At 35.6% G+C, this 17,208-nt stretch overlaps 1 protein-coding gene across 9 annotated transcripts in view; it reads left to right on the top strand.

Annotated features, from left to right (window-relative positions):
- REPS1 (RALBP1 associated Eps domain containing 1) overlaps positions 1-17,208 on the top strand; it is a 64,806-nt gene that overhangs the window by 43,895 nt on the left and 3,703 nt on the right. For 4 of the 9 annotated variants that reach the window (XM_034060326.1, XM_005154772.3, XM_034060330.1 and 1 more), the window contains 10 exons: positions 3,279-3,359; positions 6,499-6,586; positions 7,497-7,598; positions 9,326-9,398; positions 11,639-11,757; positions 12,518-12,582; positions 13,385-13,570; positions 14,938-15,033; positions 15,564-15,712; positions 16,341-16,446. In XM_034060326.1, coding sequence (XP_033916217.1) covers positions 3,279-3,359; positions 6,499-6,586; positions 7,497-7,598; positions 9,326-9,398; positions 11,639-11,757; positions 12,518-12,582; positions 13,385-13,570; positions 14,938-15,033; positions 15,564-15,712; positions 16,341-16,446 — 1,065 coding nt within the window. The remainder of the gene's footprint in view (positions 1-3,278; positions 3,360-6,498; positions 6,587-7,496; positions 7,599-9,325; positions 9,399-11,638; positions 11,758-12,517; positions 12,583-13,384; positions 13,571-14,937; positions 15,034-15,563; positions 15,713-16,340; positions 16,447-17,208) is intronic. The other 5 variants (XM_034060328.1, XM_034060327.1, XM_034060329.1 and 2 more) reach the window with 4 other exon arrangements.

Below are 17,208 nucleotides of genomic sequence, written 5' to 3'. Positions count from 1 at the left end.
CTCTTAGACTGCCTGTAGGATAAGCTTTAGGAGGGAGGTGAGCAGATACTTGGTTGTTGCTAAAAAGCTGTAAATGTATGCAACTGCATTAAAATTTGCATTGATACACTCCATCACATTTGCAATAAAGATTTAATAAACTAATAATTTGGTAATCTGCATTGTAATTGAAAAGATTCCTTCATTGTCCAGTGCAACTCAAAGCAATTGAATAGGGTAACTGCACTAATGGAACAAATTTAATGACAATTCTGTCAGCCACAGTTATGAAACTGACTTTGTCCATTCAGATAGATAATGTGGTATTTTCTTTATGAAGATCTGCTAAAACTTTAAGAGGCTTGGAAAAGTTCTCATACTAAATATTACCAGATACTAACTATACTAAAATAAGACTTGAACACTAATTAAATGTTCAGAGTGTTTTGTTCTAACACAAAGGAATTTCTGATTTTCCAGCTATATTGCTGTGCATGCTTCTTGCTCCTCTGTATTTTCTTTACAGCATGAGTCAGGTCAAAGTCCGTGAGGTTTTAATGCCATGAAAAAATTCCTAGTATTACTGCAGGCACCAGTCTAATTGTTTCCTCTTTGAACCTCTTGTAACTGTCATCAACAAATTGCTTGGAAAAGACATACATCTTTGGATCATCTGCGTTTTCAAGCAGTTTCATCTCCATTAGTTTCAAAACTGTTGGTTACTTTGTGCTTTCTAGCTCATACTTCATTTTTAGACTCTAGTTGCCAGGCTCAGTTACTGTAAGGTCACAAGTATGGACCAAGGCAATCTCAAACTCAGAATGAAAAGCACTATGAAAATCCACCTAGCTCTGGATACTTCATGCTTAATTCTTGCCTCTTCATTCATCACTTCTTCCTCACTTCAGGCATCTTTTCCATTCAGTCTCAAGGCTGAGCAATTAGTTATGGGAGCTTTAAAAAAAACCAAACAAAACAAAATGAAAAAAACCCACAACAGAACAAACACCCTACTGAGTATTTGTTGGAAACAGTCTAGTGTCATATGATCATACTAGCTTTGACACAGATAAAGATATTTGCGTTTCAGTTCGCTCCCTTTACACCTTGTCTTAATTGTCTTAATGTTCTTTTAGTAATGGTTCAGATTGCTGTGAGTTTTAGTTTCTAGTTATTAACTTTTTGAGAGTACTTTTGAAACATTTTTGCAAGTCTAGAAGACATATTTTAGTTCAGCTAGTAGGAATTTAAACATAGCAAATCAGTTGTATTGTCAATGCTCTTAAACCTTGCATAGAGTTTGAGATGAAGTCTAGTAGTAACTAGCTTCCAGTAGTATTTCAGGATGGAGCACAATAGCTTATTCTCCAAAGCAGTCAGGAGGTGTTGGTGCTCGTTTGTGCCCACCTAGGGAGCCTGAGAACAAGTAATAAATGTACCTACAGTTTCTCTTCAGAGGAGTAGAATAAGATGTAAACTCAGCATCCATCTCTAAGACATCTTATAGTTGATGTTAATTATGACATATATGCTGTATGCCTTTATGGAAGTTTTGAAAAATCAAGAAACAGTGTTTCTGTAGTGGTCTGGTTGCCAGTCTTACCACGAACTTTGAAGCCACTGGCCAAATGAAGTTTCAAAGGATAGTACTAAGATAAATACTGATACTAATTTCATAAAAATTAGCAGCTGTGTAAATACGAGAGAAAAGTCGGGGAAATACTGGCACAGCCTTGCAGTTAAGTTTCTGACTTAGAGAAACCTCTTGAGTGAGACAGTTTTTACTAGCTCCAAACTACTTGCAATGCTGCCTTTTCATGAAGGGGTGGAGCAACACAGAGATAAACTATTCAATACAGATAACATGACAGAGCAGTTAGGAAGGAAACCTTACATCCTCGCTAAAAAGGTTTCATTAGATTCTGTCCATGAAGGGGGTATTTTTGTGGGTTAAAACAAATAAAATGAAAATTCCATTCCAACCAAAACAAAACAAAAACACCAACCTGGGAAAAAAAAGCCATCCGCCCCAAATGTATGAACAGTATCCCATAATCTTTGCCTTAATTTAAAGTTTAAAATGAGGAGATAAAGCTCTGTCTTCAGAAGGATCAACATCACACATGAAAGCACTTACACATTTAGTTAATCTTTTTTTCTGAATTCAATTTCAGCTGATTAAAAGCAGCTACTTAGGAACTTCTGTAAAGAGTTATTTCTGAAATAACTGTTTTAGACTAGTTTCACATGCAGGCTATTCACTGATTATATTTTGGTGTAGAGGAGCACATGAGATAAGGTTGACTAACTCCATATAGTTTGTCCTGTATCTTTTGGAATCATTTAGATTTATTTGCCTATAGAGATGAGTCAAAAATATTGGTTTGTTCTCACAACTATATTAACATAAGTTTTTGTCAAATTTTCTAAGCATTGAAAGTTTTGAATTTTTAATTTTTGTTGTAGTGTTTGAGACTTGGTTAATATTTACCAATATATTACAAGTTTAGCATTCCCATTGTGATTTGTAGTCCGATTTCTGGATCACAGACTAATTTTATGTACTTTGGTACTTTGTTGATCCAGTTGTGGCTGTAGCTTGACAAGCATGCGGACTCTTGACAGCCATGTATTGGTACAGCATGCCTATATCTTACAGAATTGTTTGGAGATTGATATATTTGCTTTTAGCAATCAGTAGTGTGTTTGAGTTTAATTCTTTGCCTTGTCAGTGATTTAGACTTGTAAAAATGCTCTTTTAAAGCATAGAATCACTTCTGAGGGGTTGCACTGGCAAGCTGAACTGGTGTAATTGGAGTACTCTGCTCAGTGCTCATTCATCTGGGATTTTGTAAGAAAATCAGCATTTACAAAATACATTGGAAACTTGGCAGCTACAAAGCTGAAGAACCTTTTCGTGTGTTTTATAATTACAAATACACAACATGTCACTGTTTTTTATCTTTACAGTGTTTGGATGGCTTAACAATATTTTTTCCTTGTATGGTTTTCATTGGCAAACATGAACTTTGAAGGTACTTCTGTTGACTGTGCACCTGTATCTTCATTGTGAAATGAGAATGTAAAGATAAATATTGACAGGTAACAAACTTGGTTGCACAACAAGCTCAGACTGAAATAGAAATACTTAATGTGTATTGTGCTTTCCAAGTCAAGTACTGCCCAGTGCAAATATAGTACTTTCCAGTGCAACCTCTGAACTACTGTGCTAAATCTCCTCAGTGATCTTTTACTCCCATCTTTCTCATCATGCTGACTTCTCTCCTCTGTCTGTTCAGCAGTGGGAGACATTTAGCGAACGCTCTTCAAGCTCACAAACTCTGACCCAATTTGATTCTAACATTGCACCAGCTGATCCTGTAAGTCAATCACTTAGCTTGCTTGTTTGAAATTAATTTTATTAACACTGAATTTCCATTCATTGTATTTAGCTGTTATGCATGATTCCATGAACTGCTTTTTGGGGAATGGTGGCAGGCTTCTTTAGATTTTTACTCATTTTAGAAATACAAATTTTCTAGTACTACTCATGTTCAATACCAGAGTGCAAAGAATGCTTTTTCCTTGATTTTGAGGTAGTACAACCCTGCTATCAAAACCTGTATTATGCAAAGTATTTAAATGTGTAATGATTTTTTTTTTAATATTTATAAGTTAGTGCAGGGGCCACTCCCAGTGATAAACCAGTCCTGTTTTAGTTTTTGTCTTAAGTGTTGTTTTGGTGTTTTCAAGTTGCAGAGCTTGATTTGTACAAAATTTTAGGAGTTGACAATGCCAATTCGCTGAGAAAGTACTGGGCTTTAATCAGTGTGCTATTTCATATTCCTATGTTTTCACCAAGTTACTTTCAGTAATAAGGCTGTTAGTATTTTTTCAGCTAAACCTCTGCCGTTCTAATGCTTTACTCAGTGAGGAGTGCCCTGAAGAATTACATAGTTAAATAGCTTGTGAAGTTTGGGAGCCAGAAATTCACTGTGGCATTTCCAGTTCTGCTGGTTTTAAACTTCACAGCATGTGACATTGTAGTGCTTCTGAGATGCATTAAAATTACTTCAGTATTTAGCTGCTGCTTTCATCCTGCTTTCCTTACAGGTTTAATTACCACTGTTAGTATCCATTTTAATTTAATTACAGTGTTGGTGTCCATTTGATTCTGTAAGAAAATTATAGGTGTACTTAATATGCATTTAACTGCTTTAAGTATTAAAAACATCACTTCTGAAAAAATATAATATATAAATATACTTATATTTTTAAGTACATCAATACTCCACTCTTGGAGCTAACCTTGATATTTATGTGGAAATAGCATTTCTAGATGCTGGAAATTATAAATCAAACTGCGCTCTTCCCTATGCTCAGAATTGCCCTTAGTTAACATTCAAAACACATTAAATTATCATACTAGAAGTGAAAACCTTTTTCCATCTGAGAGACTTTTTTGGTTAAAATGTGCTATTTTTATGCTTTAATGAAGTAAACATGATGGAAATCAATTTATAGTTGTTTCTTACTATGTGTAATTGCTCGACAGTAAAGAGCTATCGCGGCCTTGTTTCCACAATAAGATAGTAGTTTATTTTACACATAATTAGAAAATGACAAAAATCTGACATTTGATTTTTTTCCCATACGTTAATAGTCTAGAAAGTGATGATATATGGAAAATTCATATATAGCTCTTTGTGTGTATATATGCCTGTATGCATGTCTGTCTAAATAGAAATTCAATAGAAATACAGAAAATATACTGGGAGATCACACTTTTGAGTTATTTTCTTACAAAGTTTGTAGCTGAGAAAAAATTTAGAGTGGTGAGCATCTTTAAAGCCTCCTAAAGTAATGGACTGTGGGAATAGATACTTCAGAGTCTTTTCATATGAAAATAAGAACAAATGACACCAAATTTTCAGTAGCAGTATGCAGACTTCTGAGTTTAGGGGGCTCAACCATGATGCTTAGAACCGATTTATTGAACAGCTCCTGCCTTCCCAAAGGCTTTTTCAAGCAGTTGTTAAAAACTAACAAAAGAGTATATTCATAGACCAGTTCTTCTGTCTTCTTGTTGGGAAAGCAGCTGCTTTGGAGGGAAAAGATAACTGAAAAGATTAAAACGGTACATTCATCTCCCAGTATGGGAACATAATTTGCTTACTGTAAGTGAAAGTTGGTAACATGATGTTTTGTGTAAAATTTGATTAATGATCTGAATTAATACATTATATAGCAATCCATTTCATCATGAGACATGACTTTTATAGTAGCTGAAGTAGGTAGAGCAAGAGTGATTTTTGCATTGTAATCCCATTATAGGGGGGAAAAAAACAACAAACACAATATATTCCTAGAAGCCGGATGCAACAAGAGTGTTTGAGCTGTGACTAGAAAGTGGTCTTAAAAGTTCTTATTTGCAGCAAGAATAGTGTAAGTCAGATTAAAAAATTTTAGAAAATATTAATGTAAATGTTTTAAGCATGGCGGAATTGATCAATTTAGGTAGTCAGAACAGATTAAGTTTGTGTAGTTCTGAAAGTTCTTGTCATTTATTGGGACAGGATGTAATCTAGGATTTTTTTGTGTGTGTCACTGTACCACCCATTCCTATGTTCTGAATATAAATGACTGCCTCACACCACTATGTCCATATCTTTAGGTTAACTTGAGAACAAACATAAAAGTTCTGAGTGGTTTTTTAAGCTATCTAATTATTTACTCAGTCTCCAAACCAATCAAAAAGGGCTGTCTATAAAGCACATTAAAATTAAGTCGATTATCTGAACTACAAAGAAATGCCTCAGTCTAAGGTCAATGCTTATCTAGACCATAGAGATATATTCCGTAGAGTTTATTATCCTCAAGTTTAGAAGATTATATTTTAAAGACTCCTAAAACAATTTGTCTTAAGCTGCTACAGGTTACCTATTTTATAGAGAATTACTCATACAATTTGAAGAGGCCATAACTTCCTGAGGCATCATAAGTAAACCTCAGTGGTGGGATTCTGAAATTGCAAGATTTTGTTGGGTAGTTTTGGGGTTTGTTTTTTTGTTTGTGGTGGGTTTGAGGTTTGGTGGTTTTTTTTGGTTGGTTTGGGTTGGGTTTTGGGTTGGTTTTTGTTTTTCCTTTTTTTGATTTTTCGGTTTTTTTGAAGGTTCATTTCTGGTATGCCAAAAGCTGTGGAAAGCTGGTAGATCTCAGCTGTTGTCCTAGTTACAACATGATTGTCTACACAAACATTTCTAGTGCCCTTTTAAAGTAGTATGCTAGGTGACACCTTATACATTGCTGTAGTATGCTAGGTTACACGTTAAAAATTATTAGATAAACTTCAGGGTATAGAGCTTTGGTTTTGTGGGTATATTCAAGTCCCTGGAACTTGTGTAAAAAATCAAATTTATGAAGTTTTGTTTAGAGATGACATTCTGTATGGTGTCAGACACTCTTAATCGAACTGTTTAAAAATAGATTAACATCACTTAACTCTGATTTTCTCTGCAGGACACTGCAATTGTGCACCCAGTTCCTATAAGAATGACTCCAAGCAAAATCCACATGCAGGAAATGGAGCTTAAAAGAACCGGAAGTGGTAATGCATTTTTTCTTGCTAATGAGAAAGTATTTGTACAATTACAGTTGGCTTTGCTTCCATAAACATGCTTTTTTTCTCCTCCATGGATGAATATATCTGGAGTTATAACCAGGATAATTAATGAGATTCTCTGAGTTAAGGATTGGAGTACTGTTCAGATAGGTTTTGAACTGGCCATTTGCAGCAGTAAAAATTCCACCATCTACAGGAGATAACTGCTTGAACTAGTTTCAGGAGCATGTTGATATAGATTGGATATGGGCCTCCAGGAGGATGTCTGGGTTCCTTCTTGCTTTCTGAAGGAGACTGGGAAGAGTGAGAACATAGCCTGCATTGATAAAGCTTCTTCTGGTGTGATCAGAAACACTGAGTTTATTATTTTGAAACCTGACAGCATTTGGGAGGATTGGCAAGCCTTTTGTTTTTGGTGGAGTTTTTTGTTGGCTTGGGTTGGTTGTTTTGGGGTTGTTCATTTGGGGTTTTTCTGTTCAGGTTGGTGTTTGGGTTTTTTGGGTTGGTTGGTTGGTTGTTTTGGTTTGTTTTGGGATTTTTTTAATAATAATAAGCAAGGAGGTTGGATATTTTTTTTTTTTTGAGGAACAGTAGAGTCATAATTTGTAGGTGTGTGCCATGCCAGTATTTCCTAACGTCCGGTAACTCATGCAGAGTATGAGAATAAACAAAACATTTCTTTCAGAATATCTTTAGCTTTGCAAATGGGTAATGATTCCAAACTATTAACACTATAGAGATAGAAATAACACTATTACAATGTAAAATCATACACCAATTTTAGTCTTGAGTGCAGCACTTTACATAAGGGTAGAAAACTAATATAAAGCCTTGGCTTCAGAAGTAAAGGCTAGTTTGAATGCATTAATTTATTTAGACTAATTTTCCAATCTAGATCATGCTAACCCTACAAGCCCACTACTTGTGAAACCACCTGACCTCCCAGAAGAAAACAAAATGAGTTCATCTGTAAAATTTACACCTGGAAATACAGTTAGTAAGTATCACAGTATATTTTCTGACCTAATTTTTTATATTATATGAAATGTAGATCTGATATATTCCTCTGTGAATGAAAACTTACTAGATAGCAGAAGCTCTAAAGTGAGATAAACTTATCCAAAGAGCAAAGTATATATTAGAAGTAGTAATTAAGAAAATTCTAGGTGTCACTGGAGATCTTTTCCTGCCGTGTGTAGAAAAAAATTTCATATTTTCAGCTCTTTTCCATCTATTTTCTCTTTTAATCTTAGGGTGAGAAATTGAAATGTATGGAAATTGGAATTGACTAAGCATTTGAATCTACCTCAGAACTGTGTAATCATGTTTTCTGAAGGGTGAAAACCTGTTCATTACAATTTTCAGGCAATTTACATCTAGTTTAGCTACTGAGGAAATGCAATAGACTTCTAGATTTCTTTTTTAGGTATAGCTTTTCAACTGTTTATTTGCTTCTAATAGCGTTTCTGATTTTTCAGTAACTATGTCCAAAACTTTATGATCTTTTGATTTGATCAGACAGGTCCCAGATTATATGTAGCCTTTGGGATCTGTTTCTGAGATTTGTGTTCTTTAAACTGGGAGCTTCAGTAAAAATAAGATTTGAAGAGCTCATTACTTTGAGTCCTTTGCATTATTAAGACAGTAGTATTTTGGTTGGTTTGTAATACAGAAGTAATTTAGAAAGTGCCAGGTAAGAATGTGTCTTACTTAACAGGGAAATCATCTCTGCAGGAGTCTCATCTCTGTGTCGTGGCTGATGTGTCTTAACATTTTTGAAAACTTTAGTGTCCTACGAGGTTAAAATAATCTTTTGAGGCTGGGTAATTAAGAAAAATCTTGATGTTCTTGCTTAGAATTTTCTTCTTTACTGATAACTAATCAGGTGAGTCTCATTGCTCTGGTGATTTTCCACCTTGAGCTGTGCTTTACAGAGTGCTCTGGAATCATCCCTTGTGATAACTTTTTCTCAGATCCATTTTTCTGTCTATATTCATTCCACACAAATGTTGTGACTTTTGATTCCTCATTTGTGGGGGAAAATCCTCATGTTTTGCATAGTTTTTAACGGTAAGGGTCTCCTTAAGGCATTAAGGAAGCTGTATGTGATGCTGTAATAGCATCTTTCATTTATAGAGGTTGCCTTAACCAGAAGCTTTTTGGAAAGATTTAGTCCAAAACAGAGCTGACTACTAGCCATGAAGGCACAGAAGTTGCAGGAGTAGTAAAGCTACTGAGTTCCTCTCTGTACTGTACATACATTTTCCTTTTTCTGATTTCTAAGGTGGGTGACAGTCCTTCAGCACTTCTAAAATCAAGCATGTCCTACTTCCTGCCTTTTATTTTTACTTGGATGTCTCTTACTCTTGTTGGCTAGATTGTCAAAGTGATGGAATGTCAAATGTTTAAAAAAATCAGTGCTTATGAAACTTATATTTTGTATTTTAATTACAACATTGCCGTCATTGTTTATTCTTCAGTACATCCCAATTGTAACCAAGAACTCAGAAGTATTGGGTGAGGGGAGTTGGTTTGTATTGAATCCTTCAATTATTCACATTCCAGGATTTTTAACCCTGCCCAAATGATACCTTTCAGGGAAAAAAATAGATAAACCCTTTTTAAAAATAAAAATTGCATATTTGAAATTATCTGTTACCTGTATCTGTAGAGTATATTAATGGTGCATAACAAATATGAAACTTTTTACTTTTCTCTTACCAGCAGATGGTTATAGCAGTTCGGACTCGTATACTTCAGACCCAGAGCAAATTGGAAGCACTGTAACGCGGCAACGGTCAGTAAAGTAGCAACTGAAAAAAATAAATAAAAGATGGTTAAAGAAGCCTGTTCTGAGCTTCTGTTGTTTGACAATGAGCTTATAAAGTGAGGGCGGAATAGATTCTTAACACTCAGGAATCCGGAGGCAGTCTGTTTTCTAATGTATTAATAATGTGTGCTCTTCCTGTTCATGTGTAAAGTAACAGTTAACTTTTTAGACTAATTTTTTTTGATTGGCCAATCAAATGAAACTCCACATTCAGTCAAAAATCTTGATAAAGACTCTTCCTAAACACAAGGGAATATAAGCACAGGAGATTGTGATATTACTTGAAACCAATTTTTTGTGTTTTTAAAATCATGTGAGGCATTAACGGAGAAGGACCTTCTAACTTTGCAGCATGCAAGAAGAATAAAACGTAAATAAGAAATATCACAGCGATAACTGATTATCTTTTAATAGAGGACTTTTATTAAGTGAAGGGCAGTCACAGGCCCAAGATAAATTAAGGGATTGGAGGAAGCTATGCAAGTGCATAACAAACAACTGCATCATTTGACATAAGAGAATGTGCTGTACTAGCTAGTGCTAATTGTACCCATTAAATCTGCCTGAATAGGATTAAAAACTAGCTATGCCATTAACCATCTTACAATCAGTTTCAGAGGTAAATTTCAAAACAAAAAATTAGGGAGACTTCAATAGCAAAGAAAGATTTGCAGTTGCCTGTCGGCACAGCAGCTTAAAAACTTCTTTCCTCCATTATATTTAATGGCAAATTTGATTCTGTCCTGCTTCTATGTATGTTTTTGCACTATCAACATGATGGTTTCAACATGTTCTTTTCACCTCTGATTTTTGTTTTAGGTTCTCTGCTGAACTTGTGTAGATGAGTAAAGCTTTTTGATGATCTGCTGCTTAATGCCACAGGCAGCTTCTGTCCAGATCAGGCAGTTCTGGCAGTGTCCACCCAGGAAATTTTTCTCCCACTTCATCTTTTGCTTCCTACCACTGATAATCTCATCAACTGATTGCAGCTTTGTCTGTAGAGATTACATTGTCCTTAACCCTACCATTAGTCCAGAGTACTTTTTTGAATTTTCAAAAAGCAAAAACTGACAAGACTATGTCAGATAATAATACTTCAAGAGTGTCCTTAAACCACTTTCTCTCTTCTTTAATCCTACTTTCACCCTACTAGATTAGCTAGATGGATGACCCTAGGACTTGGTGTAATTAGATTTTCATTTCATCAGCTGGATATATATACATTTCATCAGTGTTACATATAGAAGAATTGTTCGTGAGAGTATATTAAGAGTAATTTTTTCTCCTTTGATAACTCCATTTCTCTCTGGACCTGTGCATTCAGGAATTTCAAGTTCTGTGTGGAACTTTGGTACCTCTTACCTTTCCTAGTATTGTTTTATGATAGTTGAACATTGCAAAAGTCAGATGTAGAAAAGAACTTATCAGTTATTTATGAGTTGAATAAAAGAGTAGTTGTATTCCTGTCAGTGATTCGGTAAATCTGTCTTGCTCATGTTTGAGTAGTTAGGAAGCTTCTGCAAGTGGCTTTTAAATTGAAGGTGTATACAGTAAATCCCACTCGAAGGTACTTGGGCACTGTTTCGCCCATTTTTCATGTGTGCTTGATGAATTTGCAACAGGTATCCACTAGATGGTGATCCGACCTAAGAAATGAGTAGCAATACTGTTACCGAGTATATGGAAAGTATATTTGGAAAATTTCAGGCAGAGAATTAAATAGCTATTTGAGATAGTCAGCTCAATATGCTGGTCCAACAGAGGCAGGTCCAACAGAAACTTCATATTCTTCAGTGTCATTAAACTTAACCTCTTTAAAACCTAATCAGGATGTTGAGTACATCTCCATACTTTGCAAATTATCGTGACTATCAACTCGATGGAATTACCATATTTAGGATTCTGTCTTCCTAAACTATTATTGTTTAGGATGTGTGTCAAGTTGTTGGTTTTCCAAATATAAATTACTTGTGATAATATAAGAATAATGAGGATAACAGATTTAAGTAAATAGAAATATAAAATCAGTTGTGAAATCAAAGAATATCAGAAATTCAAAACTGATTTTGTAATCTGCAAAAATCAATGGCAAGAAGGCTCTTTTCCATCTGTCAAACTTTATTTTTTAATTGCGTACTTTGGAAAACTCTTGAATTTTAGTTCTGTTGTAGCTGCCTAATATCAGTACGGAAACTTTTGTTTTGCAGGTCGCATTCAGGAACATCTCCGGATAACACTGCACCACCACCACCCCCTCCAAGGCCTCATCCTTCTCATTCTCGATCATCATCTTTAGATATGAACAGATCCTTTTCAGTTACCCCAGGTAGATATACCCTATTCCTTTTGTATATTATGTTATTTTTCAGCATATATATTCCTGAAGCATACTTTTTTTTTATCTCTGAATAAAGATTGTGTCTTCTGAAATCATTGCTTCTGAATGAAAAAGCTGAAAATGTTGTTACTCTTTCTGTTTGTGTAAAAATGTGTGGTCCACTTTGCTTAAACAGATAATTTATAAGTAAATTCTGCATGCTGGCATTGTAGTCCTTTGGGTGAATGTGGGGAGCAAAGTCAGGCAGTAACCTTTTGGTGGTGCACCTACGTGCAATGAATTGCATCTGCCAGAATAGTCTTAAGTGAAGATCTTTTGGTATCAAATGTATTAGAGAGGGGTATTAAGTATTTCACTTCAGAGGAAATATTAATGGTTACTTCTAATTCTGCTTAAGGGTTTTTATTATACTTCTGACTTGTCAGTACTTTCAATCCAGGATCACAGACTATGAGAAAATTTTAAGGTGGTGTATAATGAGGGTAAAGCAAAAAAGGAAGGGACTAAGATCAGCAAAGTATGACTGTGTCTGTACTTTGAGGTGGAACAAAGGACAAGATCCATGTTCTGATTCCTTGTTTTGTCTGTTGCAAATTTGAAAGGAGATGCCATTACAGTTACAGTCAATGTGACAGGTTAATATGTAGGCAAAATGCAGAATTTCTCCATGTTGACAAGGCAAAAAAATTAGATAGCACTGTAGCATGAAGAGTAACAATCTTGGCCAAACGTGATGCCTCTTTTACAGGACAGCAACAGGCTGGAGTTGTTGCCTATCCCCCTGCAGTGCCTCCAAGACCACAGCCTTCACAGGTGATGATGTCACTTTTGAAAAGTCATACTCTTAGTGCATCATTTTTATCTTAACTCTGAGTTTTAACTTATCTCTAACATGAGTAGCATTGCTTGGTATTTTTGAAACCACCAATTTGTGAATGATGGCAACCCCTAGACTAGCTAAATGTTAGCCTTTCTGAATAAAGAACTGCTTCTGGTAGAACCATGGAAAGGAATTAAATTAGAGAGTGAAAAGGAATGAGTAGCTCTGGAGCTCTCAGTTGTAGGAAAGAAAGTCACACTTTCATATTTCTTTACCTGTCCATGTTTAGCTAGTAGGTGTTAACACAGACTGAGAGCAGTCTTTAAAAGTTGCAAAATAAATGTTTGTCTTTCGTGGGTCTGGCATAGGATATAGTTTTTTCATAATATGACCGCTCCCTAAAGGAGGTCTCCCACTATCCCACTTCTTCCTTTCTCAGAGTCTTGGTAATCTTTGCAGTCCTGGTTGGATCAGTTGGCTGATTTGGTAGAAAACAAATCTTGCATGAGTTTGGGTTTGTTTGCTGGTTTTTTTTCCTTTGTCTCAGCCAGCTGAATCCTTCCAACTGCTCTGCAAATCTGACATGGGACAGATAAAATTTCAGTTGCTTTGCAGCAGCAGCTACTTCCTAGAATCTGAGTTACCATCAACTAAAGTCAGTCAATGGGCTTTACTTCCTTTTCTCTTAAAGTTTTCCCTATTTTTATAAACACAGAGTGGTCTCTCTGTGTCTTGGATGAGATGTGCTTTGTCCTACTGACAATGTCACTAAATACTTTTGTCTTTTTGTTGCAGGGTGTAGGTCCTCACGTGCATCGCCCAGTGGATGCTGAAGGCCTAATAGCTCATACCAGTACCTCACCTCAACAAATACCAGAACAGCCAAATTTTGCAGACTTCAGCCAGTTTGAGGCATTTGCTGTTTCAGGTGTAAACAAAGAGGAAGATGATGAAATTGAAACACACTCAGAAGTCTTGCAGGTGAGCAGAAGTGAAGATCTTGTCAATTGCTTAACACCACCAGCAGTTATGAGAATTTCTTAAAACCTGCTTCTGCTGTTTGAACTCAGTAATTTAGTGTTTTTAATGGTGTCCCAATCCATTGCTAGAAAGCAATTATTACACATTGCTACATTTATTTCGTAATTGCCAAATACTAGACAGAAGTTCTTTTCTTTCGGTTCTTAATTGCAGTTTGAGAGATTTCATACTTATTAGCATATATATGCACAAACATCATTGTATTGGTGCATTTAAGATTTTGCAGAGGCAAAACTTCTGCTTATTCTTGTCAGCCTTTCAAATGACTTCGAAGTCATAAACTAGTCTGTCTTAATAAATGAGATGACAGTCAGATATCGTTAACTTCTGCTACAGTTCCATTAATTTGTTTTTCTTCAACGACGTTGGAGAAACAACTAACCTGAATAAAGGTCTAGTATCCTTCTATAGTAGATCATCAGAGATGTTTACAAAACCTTGTTTCCTACTACAGACACAGGACTTAGAAGTTTGGAAGCCTTGGGGTTATTCTTATTAATGTCATAATAGCAAACTACTATTATACAAGTTAGCTTGTATTTTCCTGTCATAATTTGTAGCCTTCACCCAGATTGTAAATTCTCTGGTGCACTTCAGCATCCTCAGTTGCAAAAGTACCTGTGGTGCTTTAAAGTTCTCCCAACTATCACCAACATGTTCTTGCTTCCCTTAATTTGGAAGGTCAATGATGTAGAACCATTTGAGGGCTCTCCATGTACCTCATTGCAAAATCAGCTGCATTAGCTTAAGCTGCCACTGAAAACTGCTGAAGTTAAGCTTGCTGATTGTTTTGCACTGGGGTGGACAGAGAACAGTGGCATTGTGCTCCACTGGAGGGATTAACCTTTGTCGGAAGAGATGGATAGTGGTGGTAATGTAGTAGCAGAAACAGCCGTAGCATTTTGTCATCAAGCCACAGCCTCTTTTGTACTCTACAGTGTCTCATAACATTGGGGTTTTGATTTTATTTAGAGTAAAATGCTTGAGAGCAGAGTACTTTCAAATAACCATTGTATCTCTTTTTATATTCTGTATTGAATCTTCTGTATCAAAAGATAGGTCTGACAGGAAGTACAGCATTTTACTTGTGCCTGTTCTGTAAGCTGCATCCAGGCCAAACCAGTGTTTGTGAGCAAGATAGTTTTAGATGGCTTTACTCCAAAGCATGTATTGTTGTTGTATTCCAGCTTGTCCTTCTAAAGGTGTTAGATGTTAACTATATTCATGTATCAGAACACAGAATACTGACTGTTGCTGAATGAAATATGTGAGAAGTAGTTTTCTAAATAAAGTGTATATTCCTCTAGGTTGAAAAGCCCTCTGATTCTGCAAGTTCTCTTAGAGTTGCCAAAGCAGATGGAAGAGTTGAAGACAAAGCACCTGCTAATGTCCCCACTAGTGCGGTATGCAAAGTACACTTGGAAGGAGAGCGTAGTTGTCGGATACATATGATATGTCTGTTTTGATTTCTGACAGCAACTCTGTATGCTTCACTCAAACCCAGTTTTCTTAGATCCAGTGTGTGCTTGAAATAGGCATATGTGTGATGAATTTTTGCATCAGATGTTCATGGTTACCTTTTATTCTTGAGATAGCGAAAAATTAAGATCCTTAAGTGTTCAGATTTTTGAAACAGCAAAACTTTTAGTGCAGAAATTGGTTAATAGAAGCTTTTTGTATGTGTGTATGTGTGTGTGTTACCTAATTGCTGGGGGGAAAGCCTGTTCTGAGATGATGTGTGTTTACAATTGACTGCTTGCACAGTTTTTTCAGACCATATGAGAATGCAGCTAGATATCCATCAGAGAATATCAGATGGGTTGTAAACGCAGCTCAGGAACTGGTTTAAAAAAATATGTAAACAAGCTCCCAGGTTATAATCCAAGTCTCGTGCAGCTTGTGAGAATTAATACACTGTGATTTTTCTCTCTAGAGTAAAGGCACTACCCCACTTGCTCCACCACCAAAGCCTATTCGCAGAAGGTTAAAATCAGAGGATGAGCTAAGACCTGAAGCTGAGGAACATACACAGAAAACAGGTGTCATAGCTGCTGTTCTTGCTTCACAGCCATCTATTCCTAGGTAACCCAAGAAGTGTATAAATACATCTGTTACTGGAAACTTTACATTAAAACAGCATAGACACTTTCTGTTCCAGGAGCTGCAAACAGCTTCAGTGTGTTTGAATTAGGTTAATTTAACAGTTTAAAAGTTTTTTGCTTTTAAACAAGATCATCCCAAAGCCTCTATTACTGGGAGACTTTTTAGTGGTCTTGAATTTTGGAGTGTCAACTTTTTAACTTCTGCAAGTATGTTGGAAATAAGTGGCAGAAGTATTAAGATGTAGCATTGAATTTCAAATAATGGTTACTATGAACAGTCCAAAATGTGCAGTCTTTGTGTCCTAGTTTGAAAGTGGGACTGCTATGTTAGTCACTTTGAGGTAAATGAATGTTGTACAGTGTGTTGTGGCTTTGGAAATTTGATTATGGTAAGTTTTTTAAATCTGCTGCTTGTTCTTTCATTGAAACTAAGTATATGTGGTTTCCATGCAGATAAATGATCAAGCCAAGCAGAAAAGGGAAAATAACAGTGTAACAAATTAAAAAAAAAAAGGAAGAGGAGTTTGCTCATTTAAAATGGAGATTATGATAAATTAGATGTTCAGCTAAGCTATGAAATGACTTATTACAATACTATGTATTCTCAGATCAGTGGGGAAAGACAAGAAGGCAATTCAGGCATCAATCAGACGTAACAAGGAAACCAACACTGTTTTGGCCAGATTGAATAGTGAACTGCAGCAGCAGCTAAAGGTAATTCTATAATCTTTGTCTCTTTAAGAGAACAGCTTGAAAAGGCAAGATGTTAGTGATACATAATAATGGGCATTTCTGCAAACCAGTGATGTACATAGCAGAGGATATCAATGTAGAATATTTAGATGGTTTTGTAGATCATGGACTATACCTGTAAAATTACAAAGGACACTTTTACTACCACGAAACACATTTTTAATGTCCTGATTTGTCTTCAGCTACACCAAAAACGAAAAAGCAAAAATGTTAACTTGGTATTATTAATTTGAGGTAGCTGTTGTGGTTATCAGATACTCTAAAAGCAGTATTGAGAAGAGCAGTTTTCCTTCCTTTGCTTCTGAAGGAAAAGTAAACCTTAAGTCTTAGTTATTTTTAAACAAATACAGTAATCTGGAATACAAAACTTGCAGCTTAATAACAACAACAGTCATATGTATATCTAGGTCAGCTATTATCATTTTGGATTTATCTGTAGGCACTATCTTAACATCTTTCTCTTGCTATCTTACAATATCTAATATTAGTTATGAAATCAATTAAGAACCTTAAATGTAAACATTAATAAATATGATCCTGCCTACGCTGAAAGATAAGCCATTTTAAAAACTTTCCAGCCTGAAATTCACTTGTTACTTTTTATGAGAGACAAAATATGTAAAATATACATAGGAAGAAAAATTGGGGTGAAATTGCAAGTTTCCAGTCCTTTACCTGAGGTAAGGGCTTGCCCCTTAACATTTTAAACTTTATTTGAAAATG

This window comes from Melopsittacus undulatus, chromosome 3, assembly GCF_012275295.1.
Source record: "Melopsittacus undulatus isolate bMelUnd1 chromosome 3, bMelUnd1.mat.Z, whole genome shotgun sequence".
Classification (NCBI taxonomy): Eukaryota; Metazoa; Chordata; class Aves; order Psittaciformes; family Psittaculidae; genus Melopsittacus; species Melopsittacus undulatus.
The sequence above is the reverse complement of the archived record's forward strand: the minus strand, read 5'-3'. Positions and strand labels throughout refer to the sequence as shown.